This window comes from Gouania willdenowi, chromosome 12 (genome assembly GCF_900634775.1).
Source record: "Gouania willdenowi chromosome 12, fGouWil2.1, whole genome shotgun sequence".
Classification (NCBI taxonomy): domain Eukaryota; kingdom Metazoa; phylum Chordata; class Actinopteri; order Blenniiformes; family Gobiesocidae; genus Gouania; species Gouania willdenowi.
Window position 1 is genome coordinate 27133937 of NC_041055.1, and position 12757 is coordinate 27146693.

At 37.2% G+C, this 12757-nt stretch overlaps 1 protein-coding gene and 1 long non-coding RNA gene across 2 annotated transcripts in view; both read left to right on the forward strand.

The window, feature by feature from the left end:
- Window positions 1-500: 500 nt before the first annotated feature.
- Window positions 501-4707, forward strand: LOC114473476 (uncharacterized). The gene is made up of 3 exons (XR_003675252.1): window positions 501-775; window positions 3132-3240; window positions 3478-4707. It is a non-coding gene; the product is annotated as an uncharacterized LOC114473476 (long non-coding RNA).
- Window positions 4708-7916: 3209 nt separating this feature from the next.
- Window positions 7917-12757, forward strand: part of slc45a2 (solute carrier family 45 member 2) — a 32502-nt gene continuing 27661 nt past the window's right edge. Inside the window, exon 1 of the mRNA XM_028462262.1 lies at window positions 7917-8388. Within this exon, the coding sequence (XP_028318063.1) occupies window positions 7917-8388 (472 nt within the window). The remainder of the gene's footprint in view (window positions 8389-12757) is intronic.

Below are 12757 nucleotides of genomic sequence, written 5' to 3' on the forward strand. Positions count from 1 at the left end.
CGATGTATTGATATATCAAGTTGTCTATTTTGGCGATATAGAAAATGACAATATCTCTTATCAATAGATATCTTTTTTGTTTTAAACCACTTGTTTAAGGCATCACTGCTTTTGCTACTTCTCAGAACAGCATAAAAAGCACAGTTGGATAGAACTGAGTGCGTCTGAACCCAGACCTTCCCCTAAACAAGCCAAACTGATGAACTTACTCACACATGCTGTCCTTTGTAGGCAAAAAAGCCATAAGTCGCACATTTTTCATTTAGCCTCAAGAGAATTGTTGTCCAGTGTTCCTGGAATGGTAAACTGTCCTTTTTTTGTCTGAAAATGAGTTCTGCTGCTGAAAAACCTTTCACAAGCAGCAGAAGCGTTGTTGGTTTGCGTCTTTTTACGTTGGGACGTCAGGAGGAGTAGAAGATACAGATATTTGTTTTAAAAGTAAAAAAATCACCAAAAAATAAATACGCAAGTAAAGTACAGATACACTCAAAAAAGGCAAACTGGTGGGCTGTTACATTTACTAAAGTGTAACATGTATAATTAAAGCTATAATTTCATGTTTCCAAGATGAACATGATAAAATCATGATGAATGCATGAAATCTGACAACTAATTGAATTTATTAGATTCATTCATGTTGGCATAAAGTGAGGCAATTGCGTCCTTATGGTGGGCGGGAAAAGCAAAGCGCATATTGAACGAGAAGACCCTGCTCTCGCGATACTTTACAAGGAAACATGGGAAGACGACCTCCTTTGCTGTGCACATGGAATTGGTAAGTAGAAATCTATTGTCATCCATCTTAATGCAAACGAAATACTATGCAGAAATAGTAGTAGTCCATCATTTTCAGCGATATTTAGTCAAAATTATAGTTTGTTTTTAAAAATATTAACAGTCGACCGTCTGACAAGGATCTAGACTGAGGCTAAAGTGGTTGCATGTGCGACAGTTTTTTTTTTTTTTTTAATTTTGTTTCTTTTATTTTGTCTCTGTTTTGTCCACTGACGATTGTTTTCCTCTGTATTCTCCGCTGACGTTTGCTTTGTGCTTCATGCGTGCGTTTCTTGATGTACCACACGCTTGTACTCATAAATGTGGTCTCGATAAAAGTAACAGATACCACTTGGTGTGCGGCGCAGCGCACCTACGGGACACTCCTCTCAGGTGAGAGCTAAGAGCAACACACTGGTGAATTCTTCCATGGAAATACAATATTCCTCATAGAGAGGTCTTACTTACAGATCTCTACCTAAATCAGAACCAGTGCTAGATTTAACCAGAGCTAAATGTTGTCTTTTTGTGCCTCAGTGCTGGGTCTGCAGTGTTTACAAGCCGCTAATGTTGCTAACTAGCCGCTAGCCGGCTAGTTAGCAACATTAGCGGCTTGGGCGATTGTTAAGCCGCTTTACGCGTCCTTAGATCTCCGTTTCGAAAGTGCGGATGTCAAACTACAAACCAGTTTTTAAATCATGTTGATAGGCCAAATAGAAGTGGAGTTATGAGGGAAAATGTGCGTGTGTTTTTTTGTGACATTTTCTTGAGCTGTCCGTGCAGGAAGACCGCTGCAGAGCGCTAAAACGAAAGCGAAAGTGTTGTGCAGCAAGAAGGCCATTGTCCAATCATAATGTCCACATATAGCGGGAATTTTGTTTTCAAGCGTCAGGTAAACAGAGACAGAGAAAGAGGGTGAGTTGAGAGATTTGAGAAAATAGTGATTATTACTGTGATTTGACTGTTTAGTTAGTGTGTAGTGAGTGATATTAGAGTGTAGTGTAGTGTCAAATATATTTGTTTATTGTTTTATATCAACACAATGAGGCACAAATAATTAGCATTTCCCTGTATTTGTGATTCATACTTTTTTGTAAATAGTTGTACAAAATCAATTGAGACATTGCTTCCATTTCACTGTAAATATCTATATATAACTGTGTTTTTTGATTCATCTGTATATAAGTTTTTGAAATATATAGTTTAGATTTGCTAAACAAGCAATAAAAATGATTCGTTAAAAATGTTTGTGACTTTTATATTAAAAAAAAATTACTTTTTCCCACTCAAATTTTAGTTTTCATAGTGGTTTTAGATCTACTGTGTTAATACAGTATGCCGTATTAAAGAAAATACTTCACAGTCATATTTGGGAGGTTCTCCTTAAAAAAATGATACCAAACATGCAAGGTTTATGGATTTCCTTATATGAAATATAAAGGTAAAATCAAACACAATGAAAAAACAACAAAAACGTCTTAGACCCCAGAGGGTTAATGTATCTGCAAAACTAACTCAGCGACTAAAAAGTACTCAGAAAATGCAAATGATAGAGATATAGCATGTCCATATTGAACGAAATTTAGATGGAGCAAAAATAATCGAAATGCTGTGGTCTAGGCAAATGGCTAAGTTGCTCTAGTCTACAAAACACACGTAAAGGGAAATCCACACAGTTGTACAAAAGCAAAAAGAGGCCAATTAGTGATAAGTACTATTCATTAAATGAATACAGCACAGGCAATGAGTAAATTGTGGACATGGACTGTTTTGTCTCTGAACAGTGCAAAAAAAAATAAAAAAATAAAATTCATATGTTAGATTCTGTCAGCTATAACTTTTCTTTTAAAGGGAATTCGACTTTGCTCAAGGAAATGTAAACGAGTAAAGAAACTTAATTATTAATTAATCTGCTGTGTAAAAGTCTGTCTATAAAAAATGAGATGCAATAATGAGTAAATTTCCTCTTAATTTCTTGGAAACAGAATATCATATTTGAAAATATTTGATAACATGACTCAAAGTACAAGAAAAGCCATTTCATATTACAATGATACAAAACATTCAGAAACGGTGCTAAAAATATCAGTCACGAGAGCACTTTTATCATAATCATGTTATTTATGGCTCATTTACGTTTGAAATGCATACGGATACACATGAGACTGTTCTGTCTTGTTAACATGAAAACACTAATATCATTTTTAAAAGGTTATGTTTTGAACTCATTATGTCTGTTTATTGATCAATTCCTAGTCTGTCTGTGAGCTGTAGATCCACGTCTGTCAGTGATTACATGCTTTTTTTCATGGGCATTAATTGATATAATTATTAATTGTTCTCTCAATTTATTACAGCAACTTCTGACCGCAAGAGTGTCCTGTCTGACCACGCCTGTATCTGCCATTCAACTGCATAAGTGCCTGCTCGAAAAATTCGTCGACCTGAAACAGTGAATTTTTTTAGGTGAGAAGATGTGTAGGTCTCAAATGTCTTTAGCTCAGAGGGAGTTAGCTGCTTGTTAAAATTTAAAGAAGCTACATAGTTTATACATAGTAATAAGCTTTTTTTATTCTTTAACTCCTTCTGTCTCTTCCTTCCAATCACTTAACTTCATGTCACAGAGACATGAAGTTAAAGAGATCCATGTCTGGACGGCTAATGAAGGAGCTTTGTTAATGTTTTTGTTTTGTTTTTTGTCAGACGGCTGACGGAAACATTGGAACGGCCATGGCAGAGATGGTCTTTGGAATCTTTGTCATGCGACATGAAGGAGCACAGCCTGGTGATGACCCCGATGATGTTGGAATCATTCTGGAGGGGGTGGAAGTACTCGATGGGTTGGTAAATGTGCCTTTTGCTGTGGCAATGTTGCTTGCTCTTGTGTATGCTCTAAACTTGAGCTACCCTCCAGAGCTAAAATATACCTTTGAAGCATTGCAGAAGATCATAATGGAACTAGATGGAAACAGACTATCCAGGAAGATACAAGTTCTCAAAACATTGCTTTGCCGTTAGTCAAGGCGCTCCGATGACGGTTAAATGTGAAGGAGTCCCTGACAGATTGTCAAAACCTCTTACCCCCGCCTTAACCGAGTGCATTTTCTCCAGTTCAGTTTTACCCAAATCTAAAACCTTCTCGACATGAGTTCACTGACTTTAGGCCTCATTTGAAAGCTACAAAATGTATCAAAACAAATCTTTTTCCTTGCGTTGTTGCTGTGTCTGTCACTTTTTAAAAAATTTTTAACCCTTTTTTTTTGTTGCATTCCTATCACTTGTGATGGGAATGGTCTGTTTTTGACACATTTCTGTCACTTTTTCATTGCTTTTTTGTTGCATTTTCATATTTGTGTCACAATTTTGTTGCTGTTATGAGCTTTTAGATTTGGGTAATGCCAAACTGGAGACAATGTGCTTGGTTCAGGTGGGGGTTAAGTACTTTTATTTTTCTTAGTTACATTTGAACTGGTTTTATTCTGTAAATCCCCTAAATGTGGTATGAACATGTTCTTCTGTTAACGTGTGTTTCAGTAAGTTCAACAGCACATACAGGTGCAAAAACTGTTGCATTATTGTTTATTTGGAGGAAAAAAGTTTTGTGGCAGCATCTACATGTTATGCTTTTTTTCTTTCATAGCACTAGGTGCTATAATTCATTCTCTTGGCACTTAAAAAAAATGTTTGTTCTGTGGCAAGCAACTGTTGGTGTAAAACTTTGCACTTTTGAAAAAATACATTTTTATGGCAATATCTACTATTTGTCTTTTCTTTCTACCCATGACACCAAGCAGTCTGTAGTCTTTGTTGATACTATTCACTGCAAACCTTTAAGTGTTTACACTTGAATTGCATTCTTTAAATTACCTTAATTGAATCATGGAAAGTATTTCCATGTGATTTAATGGCTTTTTTTCAGCATTAACCATTTCTGTTGGGCTAACTTATTTTACTTGGGTTGGATAAACTTAAGATAGTTTTGTAATTTCACTACTGTCAAATTAGTGGATCTAATACTATTATATTTAGTCAGTTCTAGCCCTAAGAACCAAGTTAAATCAACCCTAATGAATTAATTTGATCCAACACATCTAAATTAAGTAGGTCCCAAACCTAGAAAATAAGTTAAATCAACCCTAATATATAGTGTTGAACCAAGTCAAGTGCATCAAGTTGGACTAACAAAATTGCTTAATGCTGAAAGAAAGCCATTTAATTATGTGGAAATACTTTCCATGATTTTTTTATGTTCATTCAAAGAGTTGTTTTTTTGAGTGTACCAGGAAAAACTACTTAATGGTGCAGTCCGCAACTCTCAGATCTCTCCTGCCCTGCCAAAGTCCCTCCCTCAGAGGAGCTAACAAGCTAACATTAGACTGACAGCAACATCACAGTAATATAACATGCTCTGTTAAAAGCATAATACTGCAGCGCTTCTCTCTCTCTCTCTATGTGCACACACCAGGTTCTAGCGGCAACAACACAGTGTCACTTACAGCACCCACACGGAGGCTGCTGTGCACACACACAAACACATGCACCACAGAGTGTAACAATTACAAATCAAACATAATGTAAATCAAGCAGTGGGCGGGGCCTGTGAGCAACACCTGTCAGACAGTCCAAACACAATCCTGACTCTGATTGGTTCTTTCTGCTCGGTCGCTGTGCATTCTGGCAATCAGCCATAGGCTGCAGGAGCAGCAGGGGGCGGGGCTCAATGAGCCTGTTTTTTCTCACAAACTCCTAGTTTGATGTAAAGCTGTCCTTACATAGTGACAGCTTTAGCAAATATGACAGTCACTTTTATAAGAGTTGCAGACTGCACCTTTAAGTACAGTAACAAAATATTGGTACTTCATTACTTGTCACCCCTGGTATTTGGTGCTGCTACTCAAAAGTCTGATTATTATAAACGGATAGTTTGGCTACAGCCATCATTTTTGTTCTCTATTTGGATTGTTTCCGACAGCTGAACAAGTTTTCCCTAGAATCTATCACTGTTATTTGGCATGGAACAGCTGTGCAGTAAATTGCTTTAGCGCTTTTGTACAAAATTGGAAATAAAACTCAAATGGCACCAACAGCGTGTGCCTGATTCACATGCAAATAACCTCACATCCAAACAAACGTTTTCGTCGTGTGTAGTCGAAAAAAATTCACCTCCACCATTGGGTTTAAGATTAATAGTTTGCATCTGATAAACAACCACAGGCTATACTTTTAGCTCTGGTTTTGTCTTTTAGTTTCTTTCTTGGCTGAAGTTTTCAGTCGAGGAAACATTTGACGACAATAATGAGTGGAGGAAAAATACATATCAGTAGTGAAGAATGATGAGGTCCAGGAAATGTATATTTTTTGTGTTCCTTTTACTTCCTACACACACACACACACACAAACAAAGCAGGTTTGTTCTTTCTGAAGAAGATGGCTGACCTTTTCTGTCTTAAACTCAGTCTGAAAACTGACCAAAACATTAAGCAGATAGTAATTGAAGTCCACAGACAGAGAAACTGCTATGAAATGATAACTGAAGGTCAAAGCATTGCAGCTTGTCAGTCATCAGCTGAGATTAAGGGTAAAATTTGATGTTTTCGGCTTCGGTTTCTTTATTTTGAAATACTTCAGAGGGAGAAAATAATTTGTTGTGTTTTTTCCGTGTTGTGAAGGAAACAAAAGTGTTTTGAGGAAAGTTACCACAAGTGTATATGATGACATGAAAAGGGTCAATTTTCAAAGTACAACTTTAATTTGCAATGACCTCAAAAGAAATTTGTGATTTGCAGCGTAATTTCCTGTCACCTTTAAATTATGGATAAATGAATGGATGCTTTTGTATCCTTTGTGTGTGTGTGTAAAAGGATATTATGGAATAATTGCTAATACTTTATTAAAAAACATGAAAGGCATTATTATATCAAAGTTGGTCAGTTTACGGGTACTTACAATGTGATTTGGAGCAGCCAAAACACAAAATGGTTAATGTACCAGATTATTTTACTTTGATATGTTCATAGCTGCATACAATAAGTGTAAAAATAATTTTTCTACAAAAATGGTCTTACATTTCTGTTCTTCCAGAAAAAAAATCAACAAAAATGGGGGGCTTTTTGTCTCTGGTATTATGTCAATGTACAGAGTGAGCACCTCTCCTCTTGTATGTTTGGGTGTGTGTATGGATACATATTGTTGCTGTATGAATGAGGAAAAAGTATGAATTGGTCTATGTCTAAAGATAATTTTTCTCCATCTGAACTTTAAACTTTAAAACATGGAGAAAAAAAACTAAGGGGAATTATGATTTAAGGGGGTTGCTAAAGCTGGAAACCTGCAAAGTGAGAACAAATACAGTTATGGAATAAACTGAAGACGTGCATTAAAGTTCCACTTTACACTATCATGTAATTAGTACTAATGTTGTATTCTGATTTGCTTGATTAATCCTGTGACGTACCAGAGAGGCAAAAATACGCCACTGGGCTTCAGCTTTTTTTTTTTTTCGGTTTCTGATAAATTATGTATTAAATTGTTTTATTTTTGTTTTTCAAACCCAAAATAAAGTATAACATATACATTATTATGTAATTGACAGGTTTTAATTCCTTTGTAGTAGTGATTATCATTAATGTCCTATTTGACAACAGGAGCTCCCAAACAGCCCCTGGGTGAAATATCTAGACGAATGACATGATTCATCCAACTTGTCTTTTAGGCACGTCTGTTAAATCAATGCTTGAGTACAAACTAACTTTTAATCATTGGTGGAAATCAGCCATGCTCACATGAGCTCCCTCAGGCCTTTATTAGTTTCTAGAATGAAAGCCCCTCTCCAACACTCCTCATTTCCGCCTTTCTCTCCAATTCCTCTCCTCTTCACTGAGTCTTTCTCTGCTGGGCACGGAGCAGTAGGCAGACTTTCACATGTGATCCAAAGCTCTATGGATCTCAGGCTCATTGCACAGCTATGCAATAGAGAAGAGGATTAGCTTGAGCCGGCGACCACTGCAAGTATTTGGCTTTTGGCCATTTCTCCATCACCTGGCCAAGTAAGCAAGAAGTTACTTTCATACTTTCTTTGTCTTTTCCTTGGTAAAGCTGCCTACTCTTCATTCCTCCAGTTGGTTCTTGCTCCCCTTTTTCCTATGACCCTCCTGACAGAGGACCAGTCTGCACAGCCCCAGCCATGTCGGATCTCTGAGCCAGTCAAACACTCCAGTTCCTCTGTGTTTCCCCATTCGGCAGATTGCACAGTCTCAAGGGAAGACTACATGGACAGCACAGAGACGGGCGTTTTTGGAGCCGTGGAGCCCCCCAGGCGATCACGGAGCCGGCTGATCCTCCATGGCCTGGTGATGTTTGGAAGGGAGTTCTGCTATGCCGTGGAGGCAGCCTTCGTCACACCAGTTCTTCTGAGCGTGGGCCTGCCTCGGAGCCTCTACAGCCTGGTGTGGCTTATCAGTCCCATCCTGGGCTTCATGCTCCAACCCATCATCGGCTCAGCCAGCGACTTCTGCCGCTCAGCTTGGGGCCGACGGAGGCCCTACATCCTGAGCCTGGGGGTCCTCATGCTGGTGGGAATCACCTTGTTCCTCAATGGAGACGCTGTTATCTCAGGTGAGTCGTGGAGGGGGAGTGATACACTAGTGGCATTTCCATTACCCTTGGTAATGCGCAAAATCTAAATAGCGTAATAGCAATGCCTGAATTTCAAAATTTCACAAGTTTTTACACCTTCACAAGGAGGAATTTCAGACGTTTCAATTTTGAAATGTCACAAAAGCGCTATATAAACACTTTCCACAAAGCGTGCATGGTCACAGAACATGACGCACATGGTCACATGACCACCTCTCCGAGAAAACTTGGAGTGGTACGTGTGGACAGAAGATGAGACCGGGACATTTGTTAGCGTTGTACTTAAAAAAAAAAAAAAAAGACAACCTTCAATGGAAATATGTTCAAAGCAAAAAACTGTAAAGGACACGCGGCTAATGAAGATAACAAACCAGAGGTGAAAGTAATTAATTACAAGTACTCACGGTACTGTGATTTAGTTGCTTTTATGGCTACTTGTACTTTTGAGTACATTTTACTTTAACTTAAGTATGTTTTAAAATAAGTAAAGTAATTTGTTACATTGCTACACCCGACCGTTACTGAGTAAATTATTATTTTTTGTGAATATCTTTTTTAATTTCCGGCACATCAATCATAATCCATGTGTTCTTAGTTGTGACATTTCTGATCAACGCCCAGACACTTTCATAGGTTCAGGTTGTGGTTTCTTCCCATTATGTTGTAACTAGTAACTTTCACTTTGAGTACTACTTAATTGAGCTACGTTTTACTTGTACTTGAGTAGGATATATCAGTAATCTTTACACCTCTGCAACCAAGCTGACATCATAAATGTCTGCCTTGGTGTATGTTATTTGTGGTTATCTGTTCACAATTTTCATTAAAAAGTAGGTGGTCTTGACAAATGGTTTCTGGCACAAAAAGGTCTTAAAATAATCTGAAATTAGAGAAATGATCATCTTTACTTAAAGAATGAAAACAGAGGCGGTAACATGCATTAGGAGGCATGCGTTTTATTGTAAAATCGTGTCCCTACACACAGAGGGAACAAGTTGTTTTCAAATGGGAATTGTAGAATGTGATTCGCCTTGTGTGAAAATGAATGAATTTGAAAAAGGCTCCAGGCTTTGTCCTCTTAAGACTTTCTTCTGACGTGTGCTGCATAAGCTGATTATCTTTCTGCTGTTCCTCTGTGCTGTAGTAAATACCTCTGTGAAATAAAGCCAGAATCTCTCCCCAACCTCGATTAGCCATATTACACATCTAAATACACTGCATTACTAAAGATTCGGAATGTGTAGCTTTAAACTTTTGTTTTGATTAAAAAAAAAAATTATTTTAAATTATGCGTTTTTTAACTTTAAGTGTTAAAGTCAACAATTTTTGGTTAAAAGCAGAGGGGACAAACTCTTTAGTTCAGGGGCCAAACACTGACCAGTTTAATCTGAAATGGGACAGATTTTAGGCAGTGAAAATCCATAAATTCAGCATTAATGTGCCCTAGTTTGTCCTTTCACATAAATATGTAAAGTTTGTGGCAAATTAATGGAGCAGGCCTTTTTTCATCATCTTTATTAGGGTCCGAAAGCCAGAAGGACCCTATTGTAATTGCTTTTATTTACTATTATTTTACCCCCTGAACACGCATGAAGTCTCACCAAAATGCACTTCAGAACTGGTGAAAATTTAAATTGGTTTTACTGGTTGTACTGGTTTTTCCTGTTCAACTGCAATATCATTGCTATTGCTAGGTTCATGCTACGTTAAGGTTATTGCTAGGTTAATACAAATGTTTGCTTAATGCTATTGCTAGGCTAAAGCTAATATTAGGTTAATGCTCATGTTAGGTACTGTAAATGTTTTTGTTAGATTAATGCTAATTGTAGGTTAATGCTAATGCCCAATGCTAGGTTAATGTTAAGCTAATGTTAATGCTAAGTTTATATTAATGCTAAGCTATTGCTAGCTAATACTAATGTTAGGTAAATGCAACATTTTCAATGCAATATCTCTATATTGCACCTTTTTCAACAATAAATCATCAAATAGTGCTAATCACTAAAAACGTAAAATTGTTAGATCAGATGCAGTGATGTAATAGCATATCATTCAATCCCAGGGCTAATCGGTTGTCCGTTCTGTGTTTTGTTCGTTAAGTGAGGGTGATATCTTCCTGTCTGTATATTTTTATTGCTGGAACTTTATCACATTCATTTCGATAAATTAATTACGGAAAATAATGCTCAACACAGCAAATGGGAAAACTCGAGGAGAACACGCTTCTGTGCTTCGTGGGCTTTAATTTTAGTTAAAAAAAAAAAAAAATGAAACACTGGATGGAAAACAAAAGCCCAGTTGTGTGCAAATTATGCAAGAAAGGGTTAGGGTTAATGCTAAACATGTAGCAGCTAGCATTGACAGCAGTCCTAGTCCGAGCAGGCAATGTCTCCAATCCACAATGAACAACATGGCAGGGTTCAGAGCCAAAATGAATAAGTCCATAACTGACAAATGAACAAAGTCGGTGGATAAGTGATTGTAGTGGCGGGTCGACCCCTCTCTGCGGTAGAGGATGTGGGCGGGGCTAGAAGCAGTGCTACAGATAGCGTCAGCTGACCTAACTTATCAACTGCTATGTAGAAAGACTACTTCAAACTAAATCAATCAGCTTCATCAGTTGCTCTTTTTATTTAATACATTTACTGTTTTGCTATGTTCCTTAAAGTGCCTTTTATTTATTTTAATAGATCAAAAAAATCTGAAAAAGCATGAATATAGCTTACTTAAATTCAAGTTTGTGCTTTGTGAACAATGAAGTCATAATATTCTTTATTCATATTGCACATTATGTTAGCTCTCAGTGATGAAAATACACTATTTTGTTGTTTAAGCTCATTCATAGTTTTTTCATTGACAGTCATATCAAAATCAATTGAAATTGAAGAACATCACTACTCGTGTCAAATATTGTTGGGATTAATTAATTCCAAAGTCTCCAGATAATTAAATTCTTTTTTTTTTTTTAATAAATCAAGTCCCACCACTACATTTTTCTACACTCCAACATTTAAAAGAGAGTCTTGTCTGTTTATGTAAAGAAACATTTGACTGGATATGATCTTCTACCTTTGCTGCTCCTTGTCTTTTTGACCTATTCTCCTCATCCTCTCCCTTTTCCTGGCCTAGTTCTTGTGCATCTTCAGGGCTTGCTCCTGGAGTTGGATGTTCTTCTGGATCAGGATCTTTATCTGCAGCTGCTCCTATTTAGCTTTGATCATAGTCAACTCCCATTGGTTCTCCATCAGACTCCATATTCATAAAGAAGTGACTTTCAGGGACTGAGGTTTATGTCACCATTAAAGTTTATTCTTCAGCTGCCTTTGGGTTTGCAGAGTTTTTATATTTTTAAATTTGCAATTTAAAACCTTATCTTACCACATTACCCCCCATTCTATCAAGTCTTAATTGGCTTCCAGTCAAATTTCACACAGTTTAAAATTTTTGTCTTTACTTTCCATGCGTTGCATGGTCAAGCCTCACTATATCGCTGATTTGTTGTGCCCCTACACTTCAGGGCGCAGCCTTGGTTCTTCAGGCCAGGGTCTCCTAAAGATCCCTAAAACTCATTTTAAAACCTGGGGAGACCTGACGTTCTAGGCTGTAGCCCCCAGACTCTGGAATGACTTGCCCCAGTCCCTCCATGAGCTTGACTGTGTGGACACTTTTAAAAAGCATTTAAAGACTACACTTTTCAAAAAAGCTTTCGGTTAATGGATTTTTAACTTCTGTTGTCCTTTTTATGATGTTGCTCTTGTTTTAAATTCACCTTTGTTTTGTACAGTACTGCGATTTTAATCTGAGAAAAGTGTTTTATAAATAAAAATGCACTTACTTAGCTCACTGCATTCTTCATTATTATATAATTCTGTTGGTAATTGCAGAAGAACATTTCTGGAAATGGTGTAAATAAAAAAGAAATGTAGAATTGTCTGTCTGTCTTTTAAGCATGTTTAGTTGCAATCCGACATCTGTTTGTATCCCTGGAACTGATAATGATGCATTCATTAAACTGATGCACATTTCAGTGGGAAAGCAGATTTAGCATATGGTGCAGAGGAGCATCAACCAGCAGGAGCCAATTTAAACACTGGCCATATCTGTAGATTAATGCAATATTTCAGTCTATGGGAGATCAAGGTGTTTTTTTTTTTTCTTCACACCAGTGGCTCGGGACTGATTAATTTACAACATGTGCTCTGTGACCTAAAGATAAAGTTTTACCATCGATAAAGTTTTAAACATATTGGAAGAAAGGGAATTAATGGTTCATGGAATAAATGTGATACATGGGGTCACGAGAAGCGATTAACACCTCACGACCAGCTCCCGATCAGCAATCGTATGG